Genomic DNA, 14,365 nt, shown 5'->3' on the forward strand with positions numbered 1-14,365 from the left:
TTACCTTATTGTCCAGTTCATCGTGGTCATTGATTGCGTTGTGCTTGGTTAGGTGCTCGTTAATGAAGACGTTTGTTCCTTTCTTCCTTGTTTTAGTAGTGCAGTCTTGTGTTTCTATTGACAAACCTCATGATGATGGCCAGTTTGTCACTGGCGTTCCTCCTGGGCAGAGGGTGGCATGCCTCGATGTCGTTACAGTCCAGATTAATGCCTTTGGACCGTAGAAAAGCAGCTACTTGTTGCTCCGTGGAGTTAGTATCCCGTTCATCAGGCTCTCCCCTGTTGGCAGCAGCCACCGCCCGTGCGTATGACCACTGTTTTGTCTGGAGCCCAGTGACGATCATGTCGTTCATCCTGGTGTACTGCTCCAGGTCCATGACCCAGCTCTCCAGGTAGGCGAGCTGCTTGTCCGTCTCAGCGTTCTGCAGCCACAGCGCTTTCACCTCCTTGACCAGGTCCAAAATTTTTTTCTGCTGCAGCCTGACAGCAGAAACTCCTCCGTCAGGAAATCGAGCGACTTTTCAATGTCCTCGGGATCTTCCTCTGCCCCATAGCTTGGTTACTCTGACTGACTGTCAGCCTGTCAGTTAGTTTCGCAGTGAGCTTGCGAGCCGACAACTCAAAGTCATAAACCAGGCAGGGGTCGTTCCGAGGGTCTCAGCGATCAGTCCAATGTCCTTGATCCGAAATCAGTGGTCGAAAATCCAGAAAAATGATCAGAAGCCAAACACACAGTGAGAAAGCAAATGGGCTGACAGGAAGTCAGAACTTTTTTCCCCAAATCACAATAATAAACACATTCAACAACATCAAGTCAATACATTTACATTGACAGAAGTTATTTAAGTGAGGGCCAGATTAGATTAAGTGGGTTCAGTTGATTCTGTGATTGTGTCCATCAGCTGTACAACCTCTGACTTGTGTCCTGTAGAAATGAACACACCTTGTTTTTTTTTGCTCCCCTGCAGGATCCTCTCATCAAGACACCTTTCAGCAACATGTGTCTGACTGTCCTCCTGGTGTGGACCCTCCTGTCAACTACCCTGTGGCTTTGAGCTTCTACTGCAGCTACTGTCTCATGGAGACGCATGACTGCACCTCAGAGTCTGCAGCCCGACTTCTGCATGAATAAATACCTCTCTAACTGTCTTAAGTAATGGCATCTCAATGACCATTTAAACACATTATACATACAGAAACTGTAGCATTAACTGTATTTACCAGCGCAAAAGATCAATAAATATTATGTTTCTATCGCCTGTGCAATTACACAAGAAAAATAACCACACTGAACATTTATGAAACTTCCATAAAGATAAAGACTGTTAATCACTGAGGTTATCAGCAACACGTTTCCTGCCACATCCAGCAAGCACCAAGTGTCACTCTTGTGTGTTACATTGTGCAATACATGTCAGATGTGACCTGTCTTTGAGGACATGGTTTGTATATTTTATTTAGACAGTGGTGTGTAAGATTAATTTGGTTATTATGGTTATGAAACAGCAACACTGACAGTGGTTTTCAGACATTAGTTTTTATTTAAAAAAGCAGGACTGAAAATTAAGATGGGTGCTTTGGTGATTTGCACATGAAAAGAAGTGTAGATGTCTCAAATGATAGTTTAAATAAGGACATCTATTTATTTTACATGACCATTATTTCAGAAGTGTGATCAATGGTGTTGTTCACATTAGTTACTGTCTGAATACAAATGCTGCACCTGCTAGAAACATAGTTGTGTGTGCCTGTTACATTTGCATCAAGAAAGTTAACAAGAAAAGAGTGTCTCTTTAGTTATGGCCAATTAAAAGAAAATTAAGCTTTAAGAAAAACATCAAACTAAACATTTTATGTGTAGAGTCTTACACATCTATGTATCTTACCTTCGTGACCTCATATACACAAAATATACTTGTCACAAACTGACTAAATGTGCCGAAAAGGAAGTTCACACCAGATATAAATATGCCCTTCCTCTCTGGGTGTCACTGGCTTTTCTGAAGAAATTTGTCAACACCAGCCAACCAACACCTCATTAAACCATGTCAGTAAATCAGATCCTATTTCTGCTGTCAGCCAGCAGTGCAGAGATGATTCCTAAAACTTGTGTTCAAAATTTGGAAACAGATTAGAAAGTATGTGAAAGAACAGAGGAAATATGATAAGGGGGAGGAGGTTTCAGAGCTTTAGAGAAAATGCTGCTAATACTTTAGCCTTCTGCTAACTTGAGCCAAAGGCTGCAAGTAGCAGGAGGGAGTACTGTAGTGTTCCTGGTATGTAACCTGTCTGTTGAAGTGGTTGGTGCCCTCCATTTTTACACTGGTATTTACTCAACATAACAATGCTAATTTCCAACCAGTAGTGATGGGATTAACGTCAGCCAAGCAGAAAAAAGCTCTGTCTGTACTATACTAAAGACCTTTCCTTTACACTGGTGACTGCCTTTACAGCCATCTTTTCCATCTGCAGTCCCTCACTGGAGTGATGATGTGCACTGTCAAGCCACAGTTACACACAGCAGATCCACTGCTGCATATTTTTAATCTTAGCACAGGTAGATGTGTGACATCAGACAGATTGTTCAGGTTCACAGCAAAACTTAAAAAAAAGTCTTCATCCCAAGTCCCAGACAACAAGTTTCCTCTGTCCTCTGTTTCCTAAACTGTCAGTGTGTCATAACGGGGAGAACTCAGTGACGAAGTGCTGTGAATGTGATAAGCCATTTTTGTCCAGCCCATTACAATTCTGTAGTCATCAAATACCACCACTTTATTAGTGATTTCAGTGTCAGACACAACGCCAGAAGCTACCATTTGCAGTGGTATGATATGCCACCAGTTGGCTGGACCGCACCTGTCAAGGCAGTATGATACCCTAGTGAACAGCAGAAATGCTGCAAGTAACAACACAATATAAGAGGTTGAAAAGGCCTTATAGGGTACGTGGGATGAGTGGTGGATAGATCCAACAAACCCGAGATTTTCACATGGGAAGCCATGATTTCTTTCCTGTATGAATGTAGAGCCACACCGTGATGTTTCTCCAAAACCTAACCACGTGCTTTTGTTGTCTAAACCTAACCGTGCGCTTTTGTTGACATCGCAGCTTTGGTTGCAGAGTCCTGTAATACAAACAGCAGAGGCAGAAGGACACCTAGTCTGTAATATATAGACATGAAAGGTGACAAAGCGGCGATATGTGACAACTTTGGAATGAAAATGGGTTGGATTGTCACAGCCTTTAATGCACGACCTATAACCCTCTCTCTGATTCCAGCCTGAAGCCCAGTGTTCCACAGGTGCACCAAGGGAGCCTGGCCACCAAATGACCAAAAGTGCATTTGACAGGCTCCCAACATACTCAGCAGGGTGCACCCAACTGTGATTCTTAACATTAATAGGCATGTGCATGTTAGCTGTTGTGTGCATGCACATATCCATTCTAAAAAGTGGGCACTGTGTGAGTCTGATGGTCAGTGAGTGAGAATTTGCAGCCCTGGTAACAAACACATTGTGCAATTAGGTGCCCATGCATATTCACGCCTGACTGTTTTTTTCCTCTCTTCCTCAGAAGAGGAGGTGCAGATTATTATCAACATACTGCATGCAAACATTTTATTTACCGTAGACCGGTGGTTCGCAGAGGACAAATCATCAGACACTGGTGTAGGGGAATCATTCAGGTTGGGTCTTGCAGCTTTCGAAGGTAAATTTGTGATGTTACTTTATCTTGTACAGATAGATTAGTAACAAGAACAAAAGAACTGCAAACAGTCATGAAAATGAATAAACGGTAAGAAAGGTACAGTTTGGGACTGTAACTCTACAGAATGCTGTGACTAAAACATTAATGTTTTAACTTATGTTCACTATTTTTCCTTAAAATGTGAGAATATTAAGTGTCCTTGTGTAACAAGAACAAAAAAGCAATATGAAAAAAGATAAAGAGAAAAAACATGAAAAAGACTGCAGTATTTTGAATGTTGTAAAATTGGGTAAAGATAGTAAAACAGTCTTACTACTGTGTAGATACTTCAGGAGTGCAGTCTGACGACAACATGCAGACCTTCTTACAAATTCTTGTCATTATTTTTATTGATGATGATACTTATGACCAATATGATTATTGATGATTAATATCATGTAAGGACAGGTTACAGTCAGGTCATTATTAAGTTAACACTGTTTGATAAATGAGAATATGAATAAATTAACAAAAAACAAAGTGAATTCATTGGTCATGTAAAAATGAAAATCAGAGGGCAGAGGTTCATTCAACAAGTAATGACGCATCGAGTACAGAAGACAGACAACACGTCCTAAACCAACGTACATTAATATTAAACATTACAATGAATTACTGAAACATGACGATGTTCTGTGACTGCAGTAAAGACCTCACAGCAGCACGTACGTCACCAGGACTTGTTCTATTATCTGAAAATGTATTATTTGATTATCAGCAGATAATTTGATTAGAATTGATTGTGGGTATAATATACCTATGTGCCAGCATGCATCTACAGGCAGGAGGGCCTAGGCTTCCCACCCTATGCAGACCAGCATCAGTGGGGTCAAGCCCTCTTCTGCTCACTTAGGGCTTTGCATGTGCCAGGGCCATTGAATATGATGGCGGGGGGTCCGAGCCCAGGGGAATGGAGACTCCACCTCCAGGTGGTAGAGGTATGGAGTTGCTTTGGCAGGGCAGTTGATTTGCTCACTTCCAGAGAGTCAGCACATCATTGATAAATTGCCTTCTCCAAAGGGTTCAGGTGTACAGGGGTGAGGCTGGTGTCTGCTCTAACCCTACAAAGGATCCTGTCAGCAGTCAAGGCTATTCATGTGGCTAGATACACACTAAATGAGAGTGATCCTTAATTGTTCCACAGGTGTTCTGAGGCTGAGAGCCTGCAGGTCTGGACCTTCAGTCTCTCTATGGGACTTGGACATGGTCCTTGGTGTACTCCAGCATTCCGCTTTGACCCCCTTTGGGCTGCTTTTTTGAAATGACTCTATCTTAAAATGAGCTCCAAATACTGGTGGTTCACAGTGAGTGCTGCAGGTTCTTGTCAGATTTGTTGGGTCTAATCCTCCGCCCCAGCCTAGCATTCCTGCCTATGGCTTCATCCAGGCCCCACCAACCTAGTCAGTAAGCAGTGGTCACTCTTCACAGGAGGACAGAAGGTCAAGTAGCTCCAGTTTATGCCACAACTTGCACACACAATTAGCAAGACTAATCAGGTGTTCGTCTGCTTCAAATCCAGTCATCTGGGCAGGCCCCTGCCAAGTCCAGGCTGCCCCTACTGGGTTGTTGACACTACTCAGCGGGCATACATGTTCGGGTGTGCCTGCCCCACCTGGGGTTCAGGCACAGTACCTTGTGGACCTTGGGAGAGAGAACCTTCCTCACGGTAACCATGTGGTCCTCTCAGTCCACATTTTCAAGGTTCTACAGTATATGTCAGCCAGTCCATCATAAGCTGGGTGTGAGTCATCAAAGTTTCTCGGCCTTGTTGGCTACCTATAATTTTCCACTGGGTTGTCTCCCATGGTAAGAATAGCTACCTACAGGCTAACTTGAGTTGCCACTCCAATCATAGATTAGGCCTTTGAACAGCAAGATGCTTTATGAGTTTCATGGGTCAGACTTACGATTTGCAGATTGACCTTAGCAGCCCCTCTGCCCTTCATTCTTGGCCCTGCATCTTGGAGGCCTTGTCCTAGCTAGTGTATCAATAGTGTGCACAGACTGTACTGTGGGCAGCCTAGTCTCCTCACTGGGTGTCTTAAAGTTGCCCACCACATATGAAATATGTAACAGAGTGGAGAGAGAGTCTCAATATGATAGAGAACTTGTGGTTACATTGTAACCCTGGTTCTCTGAGTTAAGACACCATCTTTCCAGCTCTTAGGCAGCTTGGAGACGGTTCCAATCAAACTATCAGTGATTTAATGCCAGCACTGCTGCTTTATAGAACCATATGCCATGGCCAGGTAAGCCAGTGTGTCCATGTACTGACTGCTGGGGGATCATTCCACCATACATATGGAATATGTAACTGAATGGGGAGATAGTATTTTCACTCGCAGGTTACAGTGTAACCACATGATCTTTTAAATTGCAGGTTTCACTCTGAAGAATGGAAGATTTCTACATTAACAACACTTCACAGGCCAACAGCGGCGATCACAACATCTTCAAATTCAATGACAGTGTTTACAATGGAGACGTTGGATTCATCTTCAAAGTGGTGATATGCATCATCATTTGTATCGGCCTTCCTTTGACTCTCACTGCCATCTATGCTCTTTTTTCTCTGGTATGAACAACGAATTTATTGATGTGGTGGTTAGCACTGTTGCCTCACAGCAAGAGGGTTCCTGGTTCGATCCCTGGTGTGGGAACCCTTCTGTGTGGAGTTTGCATGTTCACACCGTGTCGGCGTGGGTTTTCTTCGGGTATTCCAGCTTCCTGCCACAGTCCAAAGACATGCAGGTTAATTGGTGACTCTTAAGGCCTAGTCCACACGGAGCCGTGTACTTAATAAAGTAAATAAACTTAAACTAAACTTAAACTTAACTTAAACTTCTGAAACTGTGTATTATTCTATCCGATTTGGCTGTTTGGCCACATGCAACCGCACTTTTGGGCCCCCGAAAACCGTATTTCTTTGAAACCGGAGTCCAGGGTGAAGTTTTTGGAAAACTCTGATGCCAGCGGTTGCGTGTAGATGGGATAACCGCAGTATTTTATTACCTGTCGCTCTTGTTTGACGTCAGAGGGAAGGTAAATAGCTCTTTTCTAAAAGTTTACTAACTACTAAAATCCCACATCCTGTGTTAAATACAATGTATCATAACTATATTTACAATGAAGCTTGATTCTGCACTCTGCACTTAGTCTGTATGTGAATGTTTACCGTTGCTATGGCAACAAATGACAGCTGACGTTAGCATTAGTTAGCTTAGCTCAATCGTCCGACAAACAATAACCCATAAAATTACAATTCAACAGATTTAAACAAAATCAACAACAGCTACCAACAGTTACACTCCTTACAGCCTTAGCTAATGTGTTGTCACAGGTTAGTGTCAAAATTAAAGTAATAACAGCTTAAATCCCCGAGGGCCTACGCTAGCATTAGTGACGGTTGCATCCACTCGTATGCAGTTACCTTATCGTTACAGAAGCACAACAGAAACTATATAAACAAGTAATCTATTAAGGGTATACTATTGATAAAATCTGAAGGTGCTAAGGTGACATTTACCCACCTACCCATTTACCCATATACCCAGATTTGCTCTCGTGCCTTTACTCAAGTCAGTTATGCTTTAAATTGAATGGGGGGTATCTGTATGGTATCTGCAAAGATATCACATCATATGCATAAAATACAACCACGAAAGCAGCAACAGGCCTGCCAACGGAGGTTCTGGACCCGGCCGGGTCAGACCTCCGTTGGCAGGCCTGTTGCTGCTTTCGTAGTAGTGTAGTTGGTCGTTCAGGTGCCTCTGCTGTTGAATTAGGTTGTGCTATTTTTTGTGGATCAGGTTGTTTTTATTTTCCACACTTACCTATTCCGGTATTGACTCTGACTTCTCATTGGTTAAAATGACCTTTCCGTTAGAAGTTACATCACCACCTACTGCTTTGGTATGTGTATTACATCACTTTGTAGCCGGTTTTGCGGTTTTGTGTGGATATCATATTTTTTTTATCACACCACTCGTGTGGACGAATTTTTTTTGGAAACTGGAGCCCGAAAAACTTCGGTTTCAGAAGTACACGGGTCTGAAAAATAGCTAAAGTGAAAAGGGCATGAGATCAGAACAAACTTGTTATATAAGGTAAGATTATTTAATTCAGCCCTTTTGGTCTGTTAGCAGAAACAATTCATAATTGATTATTTTTAATGTTCACTGGTGCATGGTAACATTTGTTCTTTCAACGCCAGGTCATGTTGCTAATGTGCTAATTGGGTAACTAGCATCTTGTGTCTGTCCTGGTGTGTCTGGGCCTTAAAGGATCTTGATCTAGGTTGGGGGCCAAGTGTCAGGGGCTGGGAAGAAGTGTTATAACCTTACAGCAATAATGCACTCCATAACTAAAAGCTACAATAAGCTGATTGGGCTCTAAACACATGCAGTTCACATGTGACTCTTTCCCATCTTTCTTTTAAACTGTAGAGGTTACTGCCACCATTTAGTTAAGATCAGTCAAGTAATGTGTGAAATTGTATATCTTTTCATGGTCCCCAGAGGATGAAGCTTACCGACCTTGTTCATCCCCTAATTTTTCCTTTGCCTTGGTTCATGACTAAATACCTGCAAAACTAATGAGATTTCCATCATATCAGCGGAATACATAACTCTGATAACGTGTCTCCCTCTCTTATGTGCAATTCTCCCTGAAATGCACATGCATTAAGGCGCCCCATGTCACTCAAAATGTGACTCCATCTGTTCGATAAATACAGCACATGTTTGATCCAGAATTCATCATATCTGTGTTTAAAAAAGAGCTGCAGTTAATCTGGTTCTTATGCTGCGTTCACACTAATGGTGACAAAGCAACTGGGGACATGTAATTTTCAATGAAAGATGGTGACATGAAGCTTCAAACTAACGCTTGAGATTTATTTCTTCGTGTTGGGCATGATGCATTACAAATCAAAGTTGAGCTGCCCTTAACTTTTTCAGCACTCTAATTATGCAGTAAAGCATCAACAAATCATGTTTTTGTTTTGGTCCCTTTCTCTCTTCTATAACTCCTGTTCTGCTCCATTGGCCACTGGGGCGCTCGCGGGTGTGACCCGTCAGTTCACTTAGCGTTTGTTTGCGAAGTTTTAATGTTTTTTTGAATGTTTTTAGGTGGTTGATCAACCTCCTTTTGTGCTCTGTGTGCAAGTGTGAAACAGGACTGTCAGAGGATTGTAGTGATGCTTCTTATTGGTATGTTTGCTCAGCTTTTTTTACTCTTATGTAGCAACGCTGCTGATGGCCTTCTCCTCCAGCCTTCTATTGGAGGATGAAAGGGCCATCCACAGTCGAGAGTTTATTCTTTCCTTGTGGACTTCAACTTCCGGTGTATCCCAAAGGAGCCGTGTAAGCCCATCAGGAAGACCCAGAATAGAGGGAGGAGAGGCGGCCTTCACCACAGGATTAAAACCCTCTGGCTGGACAACCGCTGCAAACTCCCTCCTCTCCCAACTGTGCTGCTGTCAAACGTACACTCTCTCCGGAATAAGGTGGGTGAGCTGGAAACTTGTGGCAAACTTCGGGAAACTTGTCTTCTCGCTTTCACTGAGACCTGGCTCAGTGAGGATCGAGACCTGGACGAGGAAATGGAGCTGAGTGACTTTGGAACCCCGATCCGCCTGGACAGATCACAGGAGATCACCGGGAAGAGTTGAGGTGGCGGAGTGTGTTTTTATGTCAACAAAAATTATTGCAAGACTGTAGTAGTGAGAGAGAAGATATACACTGCTGACTTGGAACTGTTGACAGTCTCACTCCGTCCGTTCTATCTGCCACGCGAATTTCAACAGCTGTTCTTCACAGTAGTTTACATACACCCACGTGCCAATGTGTTGGCTGCTACTTAGCTGATTGATGACGTCATATGCAGATTAGATTCTACATGCCTGGATGCACCAAAATTCATTCTTGGGGATTTCAAAAGGTGTGATCTGAGGAAAACACTGAGATCATACAAACAGTACGTGACTTGTGCCACCACACAGAGGAAAACGACTATTGACCTCTGCTATGGTTCAGCAGGCGGAGCATATATATCCTTCCCTATGCCCGCGTGTGGGGATTCTTTCCACTATAGTGTCTTCCTTGTTATTCAATAAGGAGACAAACTTTGTGTTTCACCCACGGCTTTATTGGCCACCGCCATCTTCCTACTCCACTCACAGGATCACCACAACAACAGCACTTCCTGTTCCTCCCTTCTCAATAATGTTCCTTCACAATAAGAGATTGTGCTTACTTAATGAACTGAAATAATAATAAAATGTACACAAACAAGTCTGTATCTTAACAAACTCCCTCTCTTTAAAGATTTTTTTTTTTCCCAGAATAACACTATAGCCTTGGGACTTAGTAACCTCAATAACATAACAACACAAGTCACTTAAAGCATTATTATCTTAGGAGAAAAAAAAAAATACAACATAATATTACAGCATAAGCCCTATTATGTAACTTAAAGTGACTTTGTGCTTAACCAAGTTTCCATTGTCCTTCACCAAGTGCCTTGAGTAACTGAAGAGCTGAAGCACCCTTTTTTGTAAGACAGTCCGCAAGTTGCTCTTTTGTGTTGTACCAAAGAATGCGCTCCACCTTTTGTGTTTGAATGAGTTCTTTGATGCTGCTTATCTCCAGACGAAGTCTCTTCTCAGAGACCGACTTCGTGGACTTCAGTGCATCAGCGAGTGAATGATTGTCTGTGACACAGTTTATAGGCGTGGCATGTTTAGCATCACCAGAAGTTAGTTCAGAAAAGAGTGTGGCGAGAAAGATTGCATTATCAATGCCGTCAGACATTGCCAATGTTTCACCTGTAAGTGTGCTCCGCACAATCCTCTTGACTCTTTTAGATTGCCAAGAAAGGGGTGAAAACTTTCCATTTTCTCCCATCAGAGTAATGAAGTGTCCTCCTTGGGTACCTCCATCAGAAAGATTTCCAAATGAGGCATCACTGAACACAATCATCTTCAAGGCACTGTCTCTGCCCAAGTATTGGAAGTTCAAAGATACTTTCTTGGACTTAATTTTACACACTATTCTGTTTGCTTCGTGAATAGTCTGCACAGTTGCATTTTTCATACCTGATGCTAAGTTGCTGGCATCAAACATTACATCTGGCCTACTCTGTCTTGCAACCCAGAGTATTTGGCCAATTTTAGACCTGAGTTGATCCTTTTCCTTCTCACAGAGAGGTGAGTCTTGCTCCACAGCTTGTGAGGGATCCATGGGTATTGGCTGCATGTGCTGAATGTAGCTTTCTTGGTGTATTTTCACTTTTCTGTCCACAGTCACAAAGTCTATTCCCACAGAACTGAAGTTGTTATGTTGCTCACGCCCAACTTGGAATGCAGATCTGAGCTGAGGTATTACTGTGGTAGAGAAATCTTGTGTGCCCCCCCATATGGAGTCGTCCACATGGCAGGCGAGAACTCCAGTTACAGCACAGTCCTGATCTAGCCAATAGAAAACAGCTGGATCAACTTGAGACATTTTTCCTCCTGCTGTCAGCATTATTTCCTTTACTCGGTTGTACCAGTATAGGGAGGCATCAGCCAGACTGTACACACACTTATTAAGCTTCCACAATGTTCCTTTACTCTCTGCTTCAGCAGGGGGCTGATGTAAATGTCACGTGATAGTTTCATTCCCTGTAGAAATGCAGACTTTATATCCCTGGAGTGCAGTGTCCACTGTCTCTGACAAATTAGTGCCACAAGTAGCCAAAGGGACTCTGTAGCACATGTGGGTGAGTCCTTTTGCAGCTCTGACACTTCAAACTCCTCAAACCCTCTGGCCACAAGCCATGCTTTTGGTATTGGCCCAGTGAGTGTCTCTTTGAGGGTGCACACCCATCTGGTGGAAATGCACTTCTGTCCCTCATCCCTTACTTCCTCAAACACATTATTATCTCTCCAGCTCTTTATCTCCTCATGTTTTGCTTTGTCCAAAAGATACATCAATGGTTACAAACACATCATCACATACATCTTCAGCTACAGACACATCATCACATACATCTGTGGTACTACTGTCAGTAACATTTGTTTCCACCTGGAGGTTCTCTACATCTGACATGTCGGCTGACTCTGTAGTGCCTGCAACATTAGAGGGCTCACTATATTGCAAGTTGTACCAGTGTTTATATTTACCCGTGGCTTTGCCTGCACGTCCCAAGATTTTAGCTGTGTGAAAAATACCACTGTCTTTATCTCTGTATTTCACAATTTGTCCTGTTTTTAAACTGACGTCTGTTCTTAGCTCCGTACCACTGTCTGGTTCTGCACAGTCATTCGTGTTATGCTCTGCTTCAATCTGTCTTCCTTCTTGCACCTCAGTGACAGCGGGCTCTGTGTCCTGTATGTTATTGTCAGCAGTCGTTTGTTCATGCTCAAAGTCTGTGTTGTTTTCGGTATCATCCTTTGTGACATGTTGATCCACATTTTCTGTATTCACTTTTCGTAATCTAAGATAATGGACTCTAATGCAGGTTCCTCCATGTCTGACAAACACCACAGCGCCATCCTGACCAATGACAACTCCTGGTCCTTTCCACTCTCGACAGTCCACTCTCTTGTAATACACTTTGTCGCCAGTGTTGTATTTCTCATCTGTATGATGTGTTTGTTTCCGCAGGGCTCTCCGTATTCTTTCTGAACACTCTGCTTCTGTAAAAGCCTTTCTCGATGCATGTAAAGCAGATATGTGTTTTGCTACCCATTCACTTGTTGTTGTGCCCTCTAGTGCTGGGGGTTTGTCAGTTAGCACAGAGGGCAGATTGGGATTCTGTCCAAAAACCAACTGATGAGGACTGTAGCCATGGACACTTTGCATGGTGTTCTTTGCCGTAAGAGCCCAGTCCATTGCAGTGTTCCAGTCACAACAGTTACTCGTTTTCACTTTTAATATGATCTCAGTGAGTGTTTGGTTGTGACGCTCCAGAGGTCCATTGCTCCACGGGCTGTAGGCAGCTGTTGTCTTTATTTCTATATTGAAATTTTCTGCCATATCTCTCACCTCATCATTGTTAAACTCTCCCCCATTGTCACTGAACAGTTTCTGTGGTGGGCCATGCACACTAATCCAGTCATGGACAAAGTGTTTTACTATCTCAGAGGATTTCTTTGTGGTCAGAATGCTGCCAGCACTAAACCTTGTGAATTGATCAATGTGTAGATAACACACACCTGGTTCAAGCTCATGCAGATCTACAGCTACCGTCTCGTTGTACTGTGATGCCAGTGGTAGACCAACAGCTGGCTTTGGCGTAGTTTTGCTGTATCTTTGACATATTTCACATTCACTCACAATTTTTTGTAGGATGGTATCACATTCTGTACCATTATTGCCTGAACTCTTCAGAAGCCTCTGTAGCTTGTCAGCAGAAGCATGCCCAAATTGTTTGTGAAGCTTCAACAATATTTTTTGTTTAGCTGCTAAGCTCATTTCTTCCGTGATTGTCAGTATTTCATCTTCACAGCTCACTTCTTCATACTCAATTTTGTCATCTTTTCTGTCATTTCTTTGAGTGTCATCTCCTGTAGTTGTCAAGACCTGGTTATCCCATAGATTGTTCTTGTTCTTTCTGTCCATGATGTTAACACAGTAATGACCAGAGCTTGTGAAGTCGAGTTTTACAGGTTTGCTGAACATGACTGCCCTGTCATTCTCCATATCCAGTACTGTGCCTGCTCGTTTCATGGAGGCCTTACTCAAAAGCAGTGGGATGTTAGCTGGGACTACATCAGTTTCAATATGGCACTTTGTCTGTCCAATAAGTGCAGGAATTCTCAGCTTTTTGGTGGAATACACCACTTTTCCATCTCCAAACCTGAAGGGTCAACAGCTGGGTGTTTCTGTCTTTTTTAACTCATTTAACTCATTCTGGCTTAGTCCAGTGATGTAGCTATCCAGCCACTCTTGTCCACACACTGTCCGTGTGCATGCAGTGTTAATGATTGCTGAGCCAAAATACTCTGTCATGAAGATTTCAGCTTCAGTGGGTGACTCTTTTGTGTACAAAGTGATGTTGCACTCTTCTACCTTATCTGTTTTACAATCTTCAGTTAGCTTGACTTGCTCACCTTTATGTGGACAGTCTTTGACCCAATGAAATGTAGACTGACAAATGGCACACTTTGATCTGCGACTATACCTGTCCAGGGGATTTGTGCCGGGCACAGGTGTCTTTTTTGTTGATCCTTTTGAGGCCATGACTTGCCCCTCAGTCGAGTCTGCTCCGTGACATATGCACTTTTGTGTTTAATTCCCACACTGGAAGCAGTCTGTGGTTTCCCTCCAAATATCTGGTTCAAAGCTGACTTCATTGACGTAAACTTCAGATTGGCGCATGCTGTAAGAGCTAACTGACGATCTTTTGTGTCCAAACATGCAGTATCCAGCAGTTTGAAAGCCAAAACTGCATCGGCAAGTTTCAATGTCAATTTCAATTTTATTTATAAAGCCCAATATCACAAATCACAATTTGCCTCACAGGGCTTTACAGCATACGACATCCCTCTGTCCTTATGACCCTCGCAGCGGATAAGGAAAAACTCCCCAAAAAAACCCCTTTAACGGGGAAAAAAAACGGTAGAAATCTCAGG

The 14,365-nt window shown here is 42.9% G+C and overlaps 1 protein-coding gene across 1 annotated transcript in view; it reads left to right on the top strand.

The window, feature by feature from the left end:
• Positions 1-6,142: 6,142 nt before the first annotated feature.
• The window catches only part of LOC126407028 (ovarian cancer G-protein coupled receptor 1-like), an 11,670-nt gene continuing 3,447 nt past the window's right edge, over positions 6,143-14,365 (top strand). Inside the window, exon 1 of the mRNA XM_050071683.1 lies at positions 6,143-6,322. Coding sequence (XP_049927640.1) covers positions 6,143-6,322 — 180 coding nt within the window. The remainder of the gene's footprint in view (positions 6,323-14,365) is intronic.

The sequence above is a fragment of the Epinephelus moara genome, chromosome 19, assembly GCF_006386435.1.
Source record: "Epinephelus moara isolate mb chromosome 19, YSFRI_EMoa_1.0, whole genome shotgun sequence".
Classification (NCBI taxonomy): domain Eukaryota; kingdom Metazoa; phylum Chordata; class Actinopteri; order Perciformes; family Serranidae; genus Epinephelus; species Epinephelus moara.